General features: G+C 44.8%; 1 protein-coding gene across 1 annotated transcript in view; it reads right to left on the bottom strand.

Moving 5' to 3' along the window:
- Positions 1-351: 351 nt before the first annotated feature.
- LRP4 (LDL receptor related protein 4) overlaps positions 352-19,184 on the bottom strand; it is a 51,750-nt gene continuing 32,917 nt past the window's right edge. Inside the window, exons 29-38 of the mRNA XM_081064924.1 lie at positions 18,849-19,067; positions 18,550-18,684; positions 17,349-17,457; positions 15,689-15,833; positions 15,303-15,416; positions 14,727-14,862; positions 11,657-11,724; positions 11,039-11,126; positions 9,160-9,301; positions 352-6,753 (exon numbers count right to left, since the gene is read on the bottom strand). Coding sequence (XP_080921050.1) covers positions 6,421-6,753; positions 9,160-9,301; positions 11,039-11,126; positions 11,657-11,724; positions 14,727-14,862; positions 15,303-15,416; positions 15,689-15,833; positions 17,349-17,457; positions 18,550-18,684; positions 18,849-19,067 — 1,489 coding nt within the window. The 3' untranslated portion in view covers positions 352-6,420. The remainder of the gene's footprint in view (positions 6,754-9,159; positions 9,302-11,038; positions 11,127-11,656; positions 11,725-14,726; positions 14,863-15,302; positions 15,417-15,688; positions 15,834-17,348; positions 17,458-18,549; positions 18,685-18,848; positions 19,068-19,184) is intronic.

Genomic DNA, 19,184 nt, shown 5'->3' with positions numbered 1-19,184 from the left:
ACTGGTAGGTGGTGATTGCCCAAATGGAAGTAGAAAGTCAGGAGAAGCCAGTCTCAAAGGGAAGGCAAGTTTAATTGTAAACCTGTTTACTTTTAGGTACCACTGAGACATTCAAATGGAATCATTTAAGTAGGCCTAGGAAATAACAGAATGAGAGCTGGGAACAGAGAATAGGACTCAAGTGATATAGATTTGTGAGTCACCTCTGTAGAGTGAAAAAATAAAATTGTGGTGGTAGATGACGACAGATTCACAGGTAGGGGAAGGAGAGAAGAGCCAGTCAGAGCAAAAAGGTCACAGTAACCTGTGAGAAGTGGGCTATGAATATATAGAAATAGTCTTCTTCAGTCATTGATCATTGGCATGTTTATTTTATTTAAATATTATCAGAAATAAACGGAAGATTACATTTAAGGAGAGGGTGATGGTAACCTGAAATTTGCTCAATAAAGCTCTTATGAAGTGTGGGTTCCAGAGAGTTTTAGAACAAGATGTCAAAATCCCTTTATTTTAGATGGTTTAGGTGCAGCCCTCCTAGAAGGTAGGCAATAGATGTCTGATTCCATTAATTTATTCACTCATTCATTCAGCAAATATTTATTGAGCACCTACTATGTGCAGGGATTGTTCTTGGTACTTGAGATAATCAATGAACAAAATAGATAACACAAAAAAATCCCTCCTCTCCTGGAGCTCACATTACAGTGAGGACACATAGACAATCAACATATAAATATATACTATGTTATTAGACAATATGTGCAATAGAAAAAGAAAAAAGAATACAGGGTAAAAGGGATTGGGAAGTGGGGTTGGAAAGACTATAATTTTATAAAGGGTAGTTAGAGTAGGTTTCGTTGAGATTACATTTGAGCGAAGACTTGAAGGCAAAGCTGTTAGCCCTGAGTATATCGAAAGGAAGAAAGTGCCAATTGGAGGAAATAGCTATGTAATGATTCTAAGTAAGGAGTGTACCTGACAGGTTTGAGAAACAGGAAGGCCATAGCTCAATCAAAGTATGTACTTGGCAGTAGGACGGTAGTTAGTAGATGAGGTCTGATACTAGAGAACGGAGGGAGAGAGGCAGATCCTGTAGGGCCTTGTAGAAACCTAATACAGTACCTTGCCCATAGTAGGTGTTCAATAAATGTTTGGCTCGTCATCTTTTGCAGTCCAGGATTATCATCAAATAGCATTTATCTATGTGTTTATTAGAGTGATGTGTGCCTACTTTATTCCAGGGGCCTCTCAATAGTTCTGCATAAGGAAAGTATCAATGGGGCAGTGAAACCCTTGTGGGCATCAGAGATCAAAGTGAACACTGTTACTGCAACCGGAAGCAGGAAACAAAGGCCAAGCATTGTGGCCACTGAATAACGGTGCTGGGTATTTCTGGAAAGCCTGCTAGGGTTGGGATAGTGCTCATTCCATCATAATCACAAGCTGCATTCTGCTTGAAACGTCCTTACGATGGGACATGGATCCACATTTCCAGGTACCTCCTGCATTATTCTCTGGAGATACCGGTGGTGACATTAACACAGGTTTCAAGTGGCTATGTGTTTTGTGCCTTGACTGGCCTCCAGCATTGCAAAGCCTATGCAGGCTTGCACCTGGTTGCAATTTAATAGGTGCTGTTTGAATGAATGAATAGCCTTTTTTTTTCCTTTTCTCAGCCCATTTTCCCATAGCCCCCCAAAGGCAGGCTTTCCAAGAATTTTGACCACAGAAGCATCAGCCCCTCCAAAGAGGAAGGAGGCAAAAGGAAGAGATAGGGACCTCCTTAGCAGGCTGTCAACAGCAATTTAGGGGCTGGAGGTGGAAAAACCACTGAGAAGGGCAAGATAAGTGAGTTCTTGGCTCTTTGTGTCTTGTAAAATAAAATAAGCAGATTGTGTAGCTTGGGGCGAACTTCAGCCTTGGGTTTAAATTCAGGCTCTTAATTAGGCTGCCTGGATCTGTTTTAACATCATGTCGAGGAGTCCAAAGTTGTGAGTTGGAGCCTTGACTAGAAATGAACCTGTTCCCTATGCTGAGCTCTGTTTAGCCTCTGCCAGCTGGTTAACTAGGGAGAAGACTCTGGAGAGAAAATAAATGAGTGAGGGAATGTTTCAAAACAAAGGCTGCCTGAAATATCCCCAAACACACATCTATTAAGTGGATCAGTTGAGTCATCTTCACATGTTAAGAAAAGACAAACTTATAGACTGTTTCTTCGCCAAATAAAGGGCGTAAGCATATTTCTTAAATCATTATGTCCATAAGCCGAAATAACTAACGCTGACTAGATGCCCTCGAATGTCAGTGCATTACACTTAGAAACTTGTGTGCCCCCAGCTTTTTCTAAGTTCCTGTGTAACACTGACTGTTTTCTGCAGGCCTAGGTTTGGTGAAAACTTCACTTCATGGGGCCACAGAGGTCTTTTCATCTTAGCTTCCAGTTTGTTCGTACAATATAGAAAGAAGGCAGTGACTGTATTGTGAATGTAATTAGTTTGCACAAATATGTCCAGTTTATTAGACTCATCATCTCCCTACTTATCAGTCTCAGGTTTTATATCCAGAGAACCAGACAAGGAATTCTCAACCTTTGTTTTATCTCCAAGATTTCTCGAAAGGAACATAATACAAGTTTCAGGCTAGAAATGACCATAGCAATCATCTGGTTCAATCTCTTCAATTTACTGATCAGGAAAGGAAACTAAGAGCCAGTGCATTTTTATCACCTGAAAATGGGGTGCTAGTCCTTGACACTGTTATTAAATTCTCATCGGCCAACAGCCAAGTTCTTGTCAAGACCTGGTCCATCAGGCCAACCCTGTTCTCTTCCATCTCCTGCTGACGTGACCGGAGGCCAGCCCTGCTCTCCTCTCCCATCTCCTGCTGACGTGACCGGACAGTCAAAGGTTAGCAGGACTTTTAAGACTACACAGCGTGGAATGCCGGGTTAAACTGTCTGATGTGGTCACAGATAGCAAAATGCATTCACCAAACTTTGTTTTCCCAGAAACATCTCCAGTTTTCAAAGCAAATTGTGTGTGTTCAATGCATTCATTCTGTTCTTCCCATTTGAAAAGTTCTTCCTGAGTTTCCAGCTCTAGTGGTCACTGTTCATGTCCTGGCCCGTAACCCTGAGGCTTTGGGACAGGGCACTTCCTACAGGTATACAGGCTTGTGCTTCAGCCTGGGTTTCACTGCTTCAAACATCCTCCTGTTTTCTTTGTTTTGTTTTTTGTTTTCAAAAAAGAATAGTGGAGAGTGTGTGTGTGGTGTGTATGTGTGGCGGGGTGGTGGTTGTCCTAGAGTTATTCCACTTGTTTTTGTAATAGCACACCTACCCCTCAGCAAACTTGGAAGAATTATTATACACTATAATTTATACTCACATCTTTTGTCATTTAAATATAAGAGGCTTCAGTATGTCTTGCTTTTTCTTTCTTTTTTTTGGGGGGGTGGGGGTAGGCGGGGGACACTGTTGCCAGACTCTAAGCTCTTCAGTCAGGCCTGGGTAGTGCTTGGCCCCTAGTAGGAGACGAATGAATGGGAGCATTATTAGACAAATGGCTTGTGGTTTAGAAAATTAACTACTGAGCCCTGACACCAAATTCTGTATCTGGCATTAAGATTTGCACGATACCCAATCTTCACTGAAACTGAGAAGGGATCCCCAACTCCTTGTTCTAGCCTTCAGGTGTAGTGGACGAGCTAAGAGAGGACAGCTTTTTAAAAATAAAAGCATATTAGTGTTCATTTGATCCATTCTCAGAGTAACTGTGAAACTTGACTACGATCAAACAGAGCCAGTGGCAGATCTGGGACTAGAATTAGCTCTCCTTGTCCGCATTCCAGTACTTTCTGTACATATGACAGTCTTGCCAGGGACCATCACTTCAAGGCAAAGTCAAGTTCTGTGACACTGACATCCTCATAGCCCTAGAACAGAAATAGAAGATACAGGGTATACGTGCCACGACACTTCCTTCTGGTGCCCGATCATGAACTTTTCCCTAAAGATCATGAACTTTTCTCACTGAGAAATCTGGATAGGATTTCAGGCAGCCATTACAGCCAATTAGAGTTGGTACTCAAGATAAAACCTGCCACTCTTTTTCCAGAGGAAATAAGGACTTCAGAAGCCAGTGAACTCTAGTCTTGACCTGTGTTCTCAAGATGAGCTGAAGCCCCAGCCACGAACCTCATACCCTTTATTACTCTTCACCGTCCCACCCCCCAAAAGGCTCAGAGGTGATGCCCACAGCAGGTTTCCCATAGCTTGGGTCTGCCAGACAGAGCAGGTGCAGTAATTCGTCATGACACCAAGCCAGGCAGGGTGATTAAGAAAAGCTAAATTTATATTAAATTATCATGAAGTCCTAAAATACTGAATGTAGTGGTTAAATAACTCCAGTAAGGCCAATCTCTCCAGTGAGTAACGTTAAAACCATTACACATGAGTGCGGGAGAATCACTTCCATTAGTTTAGGACAGAGAGATTTTGCTTTTTACACAGTAAATCAGTGCTCAAATAGATATTTCTTCAAATGTCCTTTCTACATTCTGAACAGCCCAAGTGCCATAAGATTCTTCCCCCTTTTCAGTCAAGAAAATGCCACTTTCCTCTTTTCTCCTGTCCCTAACGGTGAATCTGAGAACCCAAAGTGCTCCGTATCATGCTTTCCTCCTGGAAGTGGCACCTCGCCCTTCCAACTCTGTGCACTGGAAAAGCCTTCTTGGTCTGGCCTGGCTGTCCTGTGCAGGCCTAGACCTGGGGCCAGCTGCTGAGAGCAAGGCCAAGAGCTTGGTATCTGTCTCTAGCAGTCTTAGAACTGACCAGAAAAGGTTTGCTCTTATCTTCCTTTTTCATTCACATTTGACACTGATTTCTCAATACTAATAACCACAGGAGATACTTCAAATCAGGAAACTTCCCCTAGAAGACCTCCCCTCCATTCTCAGCCCCCATTGTCCCCAATTCCTGGGGGGAAGAGGTCTGCATCTGCCCCCGGTGAGAGGGTTTCATCAGTGGTTCTACCTTTTTAGTCCTTGTCCCCCATTTTGCATCTTTATTTAGCCCTCCTCACCATAGGTGCCACAAGGCTAGTCAGAAAAAGCAAATTAGGCAAAGAGGGAAGAAGAGGGAGGGAAGGAAGCGGGGGGTGGGGGGGTGGAGGGAGAGAGAGAGAGAGAGAGAGAGAGAGAGAGAGAGAGAGAGAGAGAAGCTAGGTGGAAGTCTTAGGACAGAAAAGTCTCAACTCCCCTGGTACTACTAGCGTGAGACATGTGCCCTTTGTGTAAATAAGCATGAACCAAGGGAGGGCACCTCAGCATGGAAAATAAGTCACTCAGCTGGGAAGAGAGTTGGAATGGGAACTTCACCACCCATAGCCATACTTAGATCCCTGAGCATCTGAGAGAGAACACAGGAAGTTCAACCTCATGGACACTTCCCTTTAGGCCCTGTGGGCCCCAAGTCTCTAACCCAATCACTCTTCCTGGCCATTTATGAAAACTTCTGGCCGTTCTTTGAAAGGTTGTTTCAGGATCTCGATGCTCGGATCCCATAGAATGAGGAGGGAGAGAGGAGCAGAACACTCAAGTTCAGGTGACATGCTATGTCTGGTCCAGGAAGTGCTTCTCAGACGCTGCAGACTCAGCCCTCAGGGCCCCACATTCCCTCCAGCCACTAGCTCACAACCTGGTTACTCAGAGTCAAAGACTTAGGAAGGTACTGGCCCGTGGTGGCACCAGGAGGGAATTCATATTAGCCAGCTGCCACTCTGGGGCCCCCAGTCATCATCTGAAGGTAGAAAAAGCTCCAGACGTTCTAGCAGGAGGAGTAGCTCGAGCCACACCCAGATCTCACCAATGGAAACAGAGCAACTCTTAAAGTGAAAATAATATCCATTGCCAGCAATGGATAGGACACCTAGGCTCCATCCACCACCCCTGAAAGCTTTTTCCTGTTACCAATGCACTTGAGGCTAGAGGTTTCCCAGAAGCCCATACCAGCTGGGCTGACGTCTCCTCCTCTCAGACCCTATCCTTCATCTCTCTCTTTACCCATAACCCCCTGCCCCCGCCCCTGGTGGGCCATTTCTCTCAGAGAAGTGGTCAGGCCAGCTCTGATGGGGGAGAGTGCCGTCTTGGATCATCAGCTCTTATGGGGCAGGCACCGAGGGCACCATGGGAAGGGGAGGTGGAGCTCAGGTCGGAGCGCAAGAGGCGAGTTCACGATCCAGGTCTAAATTCTCAGACGTGCCGTCATGTCTTGTGCATAGGTAGTTATGGACTCAGCTGGAAACAGCTCCCGTGAGGGTTCGGGAGCAGTAATGGGGTGGGATGAGGACATAGGAAGGGGCCTGTTGTAGAAGACGGCCATAAGGAGAAGGCACAGGCAGGGAGGGAGGGGAACATGGGCACTTAGACCTGGCTCTCTGAGGACAGCTTGCGTTCGTGTTTCCAGCCCGTGTCTGGCAGAGAGCCCCGTCGTTCAGGAGTGGCTGCAGTATGGACGCTGCTACACTCAGACTGCTCTTCCTGCAACAGCTGCTCCGTCTCTGTGTCATCCAGGGAGCCAGAGCTGGCCTGGATGGACACTGTGTCTGTCTTCATGCAAACGTGATCCCGAAGAAGGCCCCCCCGTGAGCTACGCAGTTGCTTGAGGTCATCCCACTCGGCCTCGTCCCCAGACAGGAGGCAGATTCCCTCTACAATCTTGATCTTCTCCTTGGTGTAGTTATGGTCAGGTCCACCCTAGGGTGGAGAGGGGAGACAGGGTCAGTTGGTTGAGATTCTCTCTCTGGAAAGGATCTCATGGGGAACTGAAAAAGGAAGTGGATGTGGTAAGAGTGGGCACGAAGAGCGCAAAGATCCCACAAACAAATGGGGAGACTTGGGCAGAGCAAACAGGTGAGGCTCAGCCTAAAACAAGAGGAGCGGCTATGATCATGATTACCATTATCACACAGGGAATAGGGAGAACCATGGTCTCCAGTCCTGCATCAGCCACTCCCTGGCTACGTCACCTTGGGCAAATGACTTAATATCTCTATAACCCAGTCTCCAAATCAACAGAGTGGGGAGAATAACAGTATATGCATACTGATCTCATAACCAACTGCGGTGAGGGTTACATAAGGCGATACACGTGGAATACAGTGAGTGGGTGCTCGACACGTAAGATGTACTAAATCGTGTTAGCTATTATTACACTGTCATGGTTTGTTAATGGGACAGCATGCTGATATGCATGATCACAAGTAATTGGTCAAAGCAATTAAAAGTACATTTTCTTCAGGATTTTAAGCTACTTTTGTGCTATTTTATTCTTAATTTTCTTCGTTGTAATTTTGTTAAGGGGAAAAGTTTTCGGAGGTAAGACAGGAGGGGTCTGCAAAATCCTCTTATTTGGGTTCTAAGTGTCAATGCACTGCGGTCCTGTAACCTATAAGCTTTTGTGGAAGGTTATTCTGGTTCTGCTCCCATGAGCCATGCAGCCATTCCCCCGCAACCCGGGATGGTTCCAAGGACAGCCGTAAGTTCTACTCAGGCTTCTCCCTTTATGGGTTCCTCAAAGAGTAGCCGTACTCCTGGTTTCTGGGGGATACCAATCAACATGCTGCCACTGCCAGGAGAAAATGGGCCATGGCTTGGGTTCGGTCCCTGGCATAGTATTCCTGCCAAGAGCCCTGCAACTGCTGCTCTATTTTAGTAACAATTCAATTCCACAGATACTGATTGAGCCCCTACATTAAGCAGGATACAGAGATGATTATACAATATAAAATGGTCCCTCCGAGAGACAAATCCCTGAATCAAGCAGAGAAACGTCGCACACAAGCACACATGCACGCACACATAGGTGCTTAGTCACCCAGCACACCTTCCAAGCTGAAATTAGTGTAAGATAAAATGCAGGCCACTTAGAATCTTCATTACAGAGACACGCTGGGTCAATTAGGGAGAGATAATGGGACATGGCACTAGCAATTTGGGGCACACCACTCCCTCTACAAACACGCAGGTACCTGAAATCAAGAGGAAATCAGAAGAGAAAGGGTGAGAGACTATCAGAGGGGTGAAAAAGCTGCTGAGGAAAAAGCATACAATAGAAGAAAGCGGTCACATGATTTTAATTTCTAACCTCTGGCCCTTATTGAGGTTCTTCTCTGGGGCATCAGACACTCCAAGAACCTAAGAATCTTTGAGTCTTTCTCTCAAAGACATTAACTGAGAAGGGGGCTACTGTCCCTAAAACTTCAAGCTGTCCCAGCAGGTTCTGTTTGGCTTGCAGTGGAAGCTTTTTAAATAGGGCAATCCATGCAGAAAGTACCTGATTATTATGTAAAGTGCATTCATTATGCATGGCAGCCCTATAGGTGTTGCGGGCAGGTTTTGACTGCTAGACAGGACAACAGGGTAGACTGATTAGGGTCTCACAAGGGATAACTTTTGATGAAAGGTTACGAGAGTTTAGAAAAAACAAAGATCATCTCAGACTAGATAAATCTGAAATGCCAGGCTATAGATCACTAGTGGAAATGGGACTAGTTTTCATACCTAAACATCCAGCAAATAATGTTTCACTGAAGCGACAAAGGAGTTAAAAGAACAAAAGCATGTAAACCTTCAGAATTCTTGAGAAATCCCTTGAGACTCTGTGATCAGGGGAAGAATAGCAAAACACCAGCCATTCCCAGCCACAGATGCCAACAGCTCAGATCAGAGATTAGGAAAGGGGGAGTCGTGGGTTTTGGGGACATTGTCTAAGAGTTTGGGGGTTGTTTCAGGGGATCACAGCCTCACTACAAGGGAATTACAACTCCAGGAGCGAAAGAAGCTGTGAACCTAGGAGAGTATCTCCCGGCAGGGAGACGCACACTCACTTAAACTTTCTGGGATCTGCTTTGTAAACTCGCTCTCACTAGGATCTCTCAAGTTTGTCCCTCAGAGATTCTAGACCTAGAAACCCAACAGATCTCTGATTCTAGATCCTAGAAACCCAAATCACATTCAGGTCTTCTGTTCACTATAACTTCCAAAGTGGTAGATGGGACTCTCCAACATCCCTTACTGATTTATTGAGGCAATAGAGAATAATCCACCCCCCCCAAAAAAAAAACCACGAAAATCCCCTCCAATATAAATTTTAAGTTTTACCTCTTTCTTGTAGCACAGTTGATTGTACATGGCTGGTTTCGGGATTGCTTCAATTTTCACTTCCTGGGTGGAAGTTCGGTAGGAGGGGTTGCTGTAGGTCAGGTTCCCCATTCCAGGATCAGTTAACTTGGATTTTTTATGTCTTTAGGAAGAAAGGTGATGAAGAATTAGCTCAGATCTTTATAGGGGTGATACCTGGGAAAGGTATAACCTGAGTATTACAGGTGTCTCTAAGGCGGCCCAGTGATCCCCGCCTCCTGGGACTCACACCTTCTGAATTCCTGCTGCCTTGAGTGTAGGCTGAATCTGGTGACTCATTTCTGATGAACAGATTATGCAAAATTGATGGATACTAGATTAGGTTACAAAGAAATTTGTGGCTTGCTTCTGAGTTTGCCCTCTCTTCCTCACTCTCTCTTGCTCTGGAGGGGGAGCAAGCTGCCATGTTGTAAGTTGTCCTATGGAAAGGCCCCCAAAGGCAAGAAACTGAGGAAGGAGTCTCCAGCCAACAGCCAGCAAGGAACTGAGGCCCTCAGTCTAACAGCCCGTGAGGAACTCAATCCTGCCAAAAACTACACGAGTGCTCTTAGAAGGGAATCCTTCCCCAGTCAAGCCTTGAGATAAGACCACAACCCCAGCTGGTACCTGGATTGCAACCCTGTGAGAGACCTTGAGGCAGAGGCAGCCAGCTAAGATTTCGGACCCACAGAAATTGTGAGATAATAAATGGTTGTTATTTTAAGTTGCTAAGTTTTGGGGTAATTTGTTATACAGCAATAGATAACTAATATACCAAGCTTTAGACACAGTCTTGGAAAGAAGACAGATCTATGTTTCAATCTCACCTCTGTTATTTATTAGCTGGGATCTTGGTGGACATAATCTAAACTTTTTGAGCCTCAGATCCTTATCTGTAAAGTGAGGAATATAATCCTACAAGGTTGTTGTGGCATTGATACGTATTGGTTAAATGGCAACTGTTGTTGTTATTGTTGTTGTTGCTGTTGTCAGCAGGAGCTGCAGCAGAAGCAGCAAAATCCTGACATTTTTGCTGCAAGCTGTGTTTAAGACATTTTGGGGGGAATATACATAGATAGATAGATAGATAGATAGATAGATAGATAGACAGACAGACAGAGAAAGCCAAAAAAATATATGCACATTTTAAGAAAGGAAAAAACTGTTATTAAAATTATGCTGATGGCAACCACTTTGAGCACCTCTTGTAATTGCAGAGGTCAAACGTGACTTGCATTCATTTTTTGTTATCAGAATATATTATTACAGTTTTAATACAGTTCTTTCCTTTCTTAAAATGTGTATACATGTTTTTGACACCCTCTGTGCCAAACACACACACACACACACACACACACACACACACACACAGAAGAGAGAGACAGAGAGATCATAAAAAGATTATAAATTGATAGCGACAGACTCTACCTTCCTAGGATGATCCCTACCGAGCAACAATATATCAACCAATATTGTAGTTAAGGTTGTGTTTGTGTGAAGAGAAAATCATTTCCAACTTCAATGGTTTTGAAGTATTGTGGAGTTGCGGAAAAAGCAGATGCTAGAGTCAGTCCCAGCTTTGCCTCTCCCTGTGTGACCTTGGGTGACACTCTGTGCCCTCAGCATCCTAGTTGATAAAGAAAATCCCAAGGCTTTTGGTCATGAAATGAGGGCTTGGGCTATAACTGGAGGAGAAGAGAAAGAATTCAGATTTCCGCCATTCCCCATTTCTGCTGCTCTGACCCAGGACCCAACCTTGAAATGGGGCTGGTCAGAGGTCGAATTAGCAAGCTGTGCAGCTTCCGGAGTTCCCAGATGTGTTCATGAGGACCAATGGTCATGTGGTCCCTGCAGAGCTTACCTGTACAGCATCAAAGCTGCAATCACCAGCAGAATCAGCAGAATACTGAGGAGCCCACCGATGACATAGCTGACATGAAGTCCTTCCCCTAGGAGGAACAGAGAGACACTAGGCGGGGACCACCTACAGTCTTCTGGCTGGTGCAGGGGGTGGGAAAATAAAGGGATCCTTTTGTAGGTGTTGGATCCCACACCCTCTGAGGATGGTTCACTCAGTCAGCATCTCTAATCCCCATTCCACCAATCACTAGCTATGTGACTTAAGGTAAGATGCTGAACTTCTAAGCCTATGTGTTTTCATCAGTTAAATGTAAATAATAAATTGCTCCTAGGGCTGGAGGAGGTTAAATGTGAGTATGTACATGTAAATACATATTCATATATACATACACACTCGCATGTACATGCACGCACACCTATACGTGACTTAAGTGCCTGGTATACGAAAACCACTCCATAAATGGTGCTTATTATGATTACTCTTTCTGTGGGTTTAGTCTGAAAAAAGGGTTCATCAACGCTAAAGAGTCTCCCTTCCATGAAGGTTCTGGAAGATATCAGTGGAGATTTATATTCCTTAGGTCTTCTTTTTCAAAACCATTGGTCACTCAGAGCTTACCTGGCGCAGCAGGTCTGGCCTCATTGGAATGTGCACAGAGGCCCAGCTGAGCATCCTTTTCAGAGCACCTGTGGGGCACAGAAAACTGAATGTGAAGGCTGCTAGTACTTGATAAAGGTCTTACCTTCCTCCAGGAAAGGGGGAAAGTCCTGTGATGGACAGAGTGAAAGGCCTGTGAGTGGGGTTTCCAGATACGAGAGGCTGTGTACCAGATTGGAGATATCAGAAGCATGGAGAGACCAAGACCAGGAAACACAGAGAAAGCAATGGGAGTTACTGTCTTCAAGATGCTACACCAGGTTAAAATGCATTTAAATATACCGGGGGTGCCAAAGAAATATATACAAGTGGACACTTGGGTCAACGTTGCTTAAGCAGCAGTTTGCTGTAATCAGAAGTGTCTGGACGCTGATGGTAACCACTTTGAGCACCTCTTGTCATTGCAGAAGTCAAACGTGACTTGTATTCATCTTTTGTTATTGGTATTTATTGAGTAGTACAATTTTAATAGTTTTTTTCTTTCTTAAAATGTGTAAAAAAAATTTTGGCATCCTCTGTATGTACCCTTTTAAAATAATTCCTTCAAAAAGGAAAAGTAGTTCTGGGAATGAGCTGGAAGTCTGCCGAAAGAATGCTAAGGACACCTATAGTAGTCTTTTTTAAACTACCAGAATGAGTTGAAAGAAGCTACCAGCCAGGCCAAACTCTGTTAAAAATTATCACAAGGTCTACGTAGACCTTTAAAAAAAACTGTTTTTCTTTCCTTTATTTTTCCACAGGGGAATATGCAAGACATCCAGAGGGAGGGAGAACTCAGATAACTAACTTGAAATGCTAAGAAAGTAACTTCCCTGTGGCCCATTATGAGCAGGCAATTAAAGGCATATCCTAAAAGCCTAGAGAAAAGGTACTTGCAAGAGCATTTGAAATAAAGATGCACTGAATCTTCAAATAGAACTCTGACAGTAAGAAAATATCTGAGTAGGATTTAAAAGTTTTTTAAATAAACCCAAAGAAAATCAGAGGTTATAACGATAAATCGTACTTAAAAGTTAGTGAGAAAGGTAAATCAGGTTATAACAATAAATTGTACTTAAAAGTTAGTGAGAAAGGTACAAATCTGTGTCTGGGTGTTTGCTTTTCTATATAAGCTCTTCTAAAAAGAGAAATGGGGACATATAGAATGAATTTCATCATGTGCAAATCTTATAATTTTAGGGACATGAGTCTAGAGTTCTTATTTGGGATTACTATGTTTCTGCTTTCAGAACTGAAATCAAGTGTTAATTATCTTTTAAGCTACAGTTGATATTAAAAAATAAAGAGATCAGTATATTACAATAAAACACCGTTCTAATAGAAAAATGTTAGAAAGATAGACATCAAAAAAGAGTAGAAAATGAAATCACTATCTCAAAAAGGTGTCTGCACCACCATATTCAATGTAGCATTAGTTACAATGGCCAAGACATGGAAACAACCTAAGTGTCCATTGACAGATGAATGGATAAAGAAAATGTGTGTGTACACACACACACACACACACACACACACGCACGCACACACAGGAATATTATTCAGCCATAAAAAAGAAGGAAATCCTGCCATTTGCGACAACATGGATGGACCCTGAGGGTATTAAGCTAAGTGAAATAAGTCAGAGGAAGACGAATACTGTATGATATCACCTGTATTTGAAATCTTAAAAAAAAAAATCAAACTTATAGATACAGAGAACAAATTGATAGTTGCCAGAGATGGGAATGAGAGGTGGACAAAAACGGTGAAGAGGCTCAAAAGTTACAAACTTCCAGTTATAAAAGAAATAAGTCCTGGGGATGTAATACACAGCATGGTAACAAGTTAATAATACTCTACTGGATATTTGAAAGTTGCTAAGAGAGTAGATCTTAAATGTTCTCATCATAAGATAAAAAATTTATAGTTGTGTGGTGCTGGGTGCTAACTAAACTTATTGTGGCAATCTTTTTGCAATATACACATATATATATCAAATTTTTAAAATATTAAGAGTAATTATATATGGGTATATGGGTACTTATTTCTTCTTTATTTCTATCTGCATTTCCAGGTTATTTTTTGAAAGTATAAATAAAAAACATGAGACTTTCTCTAAATGGGAAAAAATAATAAAAAGGATAAATTAAAAATCAAAAAATTTTTCAAAATTGAATGTAACATCGTATTTCATCAATTTTAAGATATGCATTTTTTCTCTATTTTAACATCGCTGAAATAGGAATGTGTCTTATAATCAATGGCATCTCACAATTGCTGTTGGTCATTTATTCAGTTTAACCTCGCAAACCAGGATGCGTCTTACATTGACAGTACCTTCAATTTAATGAAATTCAATTTTTTTTTAACTTTTATTTATTTAAGTTTGTTTTTCCGGGACCCATCAGCTCCAAGTAGTTGTTTCAATCTAGTTGTGGAGGGCGCAGCTCACAGTGGCCCATGTGGGGATCCAACCGGCAACCCTGTTGTTTTAAGAGCACCACGCTCTAACCAACTGAGCTAACCGGCCGCCCCAAAATTCAATATTTTATACTTGACTTGAGACCTGTGCGTGGTTATGCTTGCTTGCCTAATAATTGTGTGTGTGTGTGTGTGTGCGTGCACATGTACACACGAGTGTTTGAATGTTACAGATTGTTTTAAGCTAAGGCCATAACATCCCCAGACATGTTCCAAGTCACAAATCCACAGTTCAGAGACCACTATGCCTTGGCGGTTTCTAAGTAAATTGTTGGATAAGATCATATACTAAACCTGTGATGTGAGAGCAGATGTCACAGAAAGAAAGGAAACTCCCCCTGAGTGGTTTCTCTATTAAGCTGCTCTTTAAGCTTCTTGCCCTCAAATCACTTGTAGCAATCTATGTCAACGTATCATCTCCTGTCCTGAAAAACAGCGACTGGTGGCTGATGACGTGGCCTATCTCCTCTTCCATCAGCCAAGCTGGGACCGAGCTGGGACTATGGTCTTCTGCTGGCAGGGGTGCTCATTCGAATCAAAGGGCCCTCAGTCCTATACTGAACCCACTTACCTTCCTTCCACTTCCTCCAGAGATGTGCGGGTCCGAGTGGTAGAAGAACGCAAGGTGGTAGGTAGTGTGTTGGTTAGCACTGGGTTCCTTTCACTCATGCTGGTAGCCCTGGGAGCTGGGGGCAGCAGGCCAGGTACTGGAGAGAAAAAGAAGACTGGAGTGGGCCACCGGAGCCCCACGTCTCTACATATCGTCCCAGAGTAGCATCTGGAGAACTTGACAAAGTAATCTTTTAGCTGCCTTGATCCTAGGCACCCTCATTAGAGGCCCTTCTGTAAATAAATGGATTTGGTTTGCAATCTTAATAGCTCTGGATGGGCTAGCTGGCCCACAAGGCCAGGAAGAGAGAGTAACACACAAGCCACAGCAGAAAGCAGGGAATTAGGAGGCCTCAATTCCATTCTAGTAAGTGTCAGAGGCCAGACAAACTCAGGTCTGTGCCATTTCAAAGCTCAAACTCATTACTCCCAGTCATTCCGCTGTAAGACCCTCTGAGGGGGATCCCACCCAGAAGGACAAAGCTCAGGCAGCTGATCCCCTGTCCTTCCAATGGCTCTGCTGTTCAGTCCAGCTCACCAAGGGAGCAGGGCCGGCCGTCGGGCTCATCAGGACAGGCACATACAAAGTCCAAGGCTCTGGCAAAGCAGAGGTGGGTGCAGCCACCATTGTTCACACCACAGGCATTGGTCCCTGGGGGCAAAGCAGAAGAATGTCTGGCCTGGGACAGAATCAAGTCTCCCAATCTGACACTTGTCAAAAAGGAGGAAATCCAGGGCTACCACACTCTCAGGGGCAGTAGGGCAGGAGGGGCATAACCACGGGGGCTGAAAAGGTCTAACAGCCTAAGATGTGAACCCAAAGGCTCTCCTGTGGCTCTAACTATCTCGGTCATGAACAGTCCTTGGGGTGACCACCTACCCCCACGGATGGTAAGGAAGCAGGCTCAGGACCCCGGAGCCCACCTGTCTGCCGCTGAGGGGAAACCACAATGATATCCATGAGTCCTTCCACGTTCGCCAACACTGTTTCCTTGTTCCGGCCTGAGTACTTGTCAACACGCTGGATTGACTTGGTCTGCCAGTCTGTCCAGTAGATCCACCTGTCCTGCTACTCAATAGGGAAATCCCACAACAGAGCAAATGTTATTCAACAGTCTGACCCAGGTACAGCTGCCATGCCTCAGCATGTGCGTTCCCTCTGCTGAAATGCCCTCATCTCTTATCTACCAGGTCAGCTTCTGTGCATTCCCAGGTATGACACCAGCCAGGAAATCTCCCCCAGCCAACCTGCAGTTACCATTCTTTCCTCCGTGCTGCTCTGTGCCTGGTCCTCGCTTCTACAAGGAGTGTTGACCCTCTGTGGTCATGTGTGTACATGTCTGTCTGTCCTGCCTGGTTAGATTCTTCAAGGACAAAAATGCATGTCATTCATCTCTCAATTTCTAGCCCCTAACAGTCCTTGGTCAGTGGCTCAGTGAATAAATGGGTCCCTGTATCTAGCAAGTAGGAGTAAATTGGGGAGCCCTTCTAAGGTCCCTGCTCTTCTGGGCCCTTTAATCAGAGCCCTGGCAAATGCTCTGGTTACTTCTGTGGGCAGCTGCCTCCTCATGAGGGGATCCCGAGAGTCTCAACCAGGGGTGAGGAGGGGCAATGAAGTCGGTTTCCCTCCTGCCCCTGGGGTATATGTCAGAACCCTCCCAGGGGAAGCTTGTAGATTGAAAAACCATATTCAATATTGTCCTGCAGTTTTACAGCTGGAGTATGGAAAAAAAAAAAAGGCTACTGTTAAGTAAAGCCAGACAAAATCTTATTGGCTGGTAGGATATAATGCAGAATATAGATAAGTGTTTGTCAAAAGGGACAAAGATTTTTAAATGACTAAGAATCCCTGTTTTGGCCCTAGGTTGATAGTTCTCCTTTTTTCCTTCCCTGAATTATTTTACAGGGTTAGAACTCTCAAAGAATGACAGCCAGTAATAACTAAAATGATTAGAAATAACACGCATTGAGTGCCAGATATTGTGCTAATGCTTTGCATATATTTCAGGTTACTATTAAACTCATTGATTAAACTATTTCTAGGTTAGCTAAGAGGAGTTCAGTATCTTGTTCAAAGTTGCACAGTTACTTAATGACACAGGCAGAACTTGAGCCCACAGAGCGGGCACATTGGAGGTACTCAGTAATCACTTACTGACTGGCTAGCTGCTTCAAAACTCTGGCTCTTAGCCACTCCACCTACTGCCACAAAGTGAGCTGCCTGCGCTCCGATGTTGGGACCACAGCATTAGGATCAACTGGGGAACTTGTTCAAATGTATATTCCTGGGCTCAACCCTCAGGAAGCAGATTGTCTATCTCCAGGAACATGTATTTTAACACTCTCCATAGCTGATTGCGTGCACCACTGCTGGAGAGCCCCTTCTCTAAATGTTAGGACATGGGAGTGGAGGGACAGGACTAGCAGGGCACACGGTGGCAAGGTTTCCGTGTACCGGAACCACCCCTAACATGAGCTTCCACAGCACACCTGTTCAGCTGCACCTAGGGCCGAGGCTGCCCACTTAGAACCCCGAGGACACTACCACGAGCGGGAGTTTTAGTTACTGCTGCTGAGCCAGTACCTGAGTGAGGGCAAAGGGGTGGGACACGTGGCTGACCAAGACCTGCCGGAGCTTCCCACTGAGGTCAGCACTCTCAATCCGGTCCAGATGTGCATCGACCCAGTAGATCCTGTGAAGGGAAGGAGATAAGGATGGCGGCTCAAAACGCTCCAGGGAGCCCAGCCCTTCCCCCTAAGGAGCCATCTGTCCCTTCCTGAGCTGAACTGGCAAGGGCTGTGAGCGGTCAAGAAGCACCCTTGACGGGAGGTCACTGCAAGCCCCAAAGCTAAAGAAAGGAAGTGGGTGACTCCTAAGTGGGGAGGCCAGGATTGTTCTGAGGGATAGAATGTCTAATGACCTCAGAAGAGCCACCAGCCAGTCTCATCTTCAGCAACTTGATCACCCTTTGCTTCCTACCCAAGAATCTGAGCCCCAATTCTTATGTACGCTGTTTAAGAAGAGACTCAGTCTACGAGAATGTCACTGAGGTGAAAGGAAGAAGGCGTTCCCCTTCTCCATCCCAATGCCCCAGGTGGTTTACTTGCCCTTCTGAGGCTAGAAAGGGGAACTGACTGCTTTAGAGCCTCTTCCATCCTCTTCTCCTGCCCTCTAACATTTTTAACTAGACCAGAAGCTGTAAATTCCAATGTCTGAAGGGGTCAGGAGAGTAACAAATGTGATGAATCAGCCCTTAAACAAATGGGGATAGTGGGACCTGTGATCTGTCTAGAGGACATGCTCTGCTAAAGACAAATTAAAACCAAGTAAAGTAGGCAAGTAAACCCCACCGGAGGGTTGATGGATGGATTCAGCAACTTGTGCTGTAAGAATATGTTCCTGCAGCCTTCTCACTGCTTTCTCTTCCCCACCTACCACGCAGCTTTTTATCTTTTTGCTTTCACTACAGTGGTACCTTGGTTTTCGAACGTCTCCGATGACGAACATTTCGGTTTATGAACGCCGTAAAATTTATGGCTCTATGGTATCATTAGATAGTAAAATTCATGCTAAATTTCCAGTTTTAAAAGTCTGGAACGGATTAATCCATTTTGCATTACTTTCTATGGGGAAATCGTGCCTTGGTTTTCAAACGTTTCAGAACTTGAACGGTCTTCTGGAACGGATTATGTTCGAAAACCAAGGTATCACTGTACTTCAAACTCAACCATCCTCTCCTCCGCCCACCTGATTTCCAGGAGGCTGTTTGGGACAGGATTCCCACCTGCGGGTATCATAGTCCAGGGTAAGGCCATTGGGCCAACCCAGGTCGGTATTGATGAGGACCTTCCGCTCAGAGCCGTCCAGGTTCGCCCGCTCAATCTTGGCAATGTGGCCCCAGTCTGTCCAGAAGAGGTACCTGAGACACAACAGTGCCATTGTCACCAAGGCACGGGAAGATGGCACCCAGAGGTTGACGACATACAGGGCACACGCCGATACTGTTAACAGATAGGCTTCCCCCAAGTGCCTCTTTCCCAGGCCCTTCTCCCGGGGTCTCTTTTCTGTTGGCCATAAACTTACCCCTTCCTGGGGAAAACGGCGATGGCCCGAGGCTCATCCAGGCTGTTGTTGACCAGCACTTTGCGGCAGGAGCCGTCCAGCCTAGATGCTTCAATGGTATTTCGGCCTGTATCTGTCCAATACAGATTCCTGGCCACCCAGTCCACTGCCAGCCCATCGGTGGTCTTCAACCCATGCCCGATCACTGTCTCCATGTTGCTGCCATTCAGATCTGCTCGCCTTGGGGAAGAGCCCAGGGTTGGATGACTGACCAGATTGTCCAGCAATAGACTGAAACCCCTTTAATCCACATTCCCATAACTGGAGCCCCGCTAGACTTGAAACTCCATAGGGGCA

This window comes from Rhinolophus hipposideros (genome assembly GCF_964194185.1).
Source record: "Rhinolophus hipposideros genome assembly, chromosome: 10".
Lineage (NCBI taxonomy): Eukaryota > Metazoa > Chordata > Mammalia > Chiroptera > Rhinolophidae > Rhinolophus > Rhinolophus hipposideros.
Note: the sequence above shows the minus strand (reverse complement) of the source record. Positions and strands in the feature narration are given on the sequence as shown.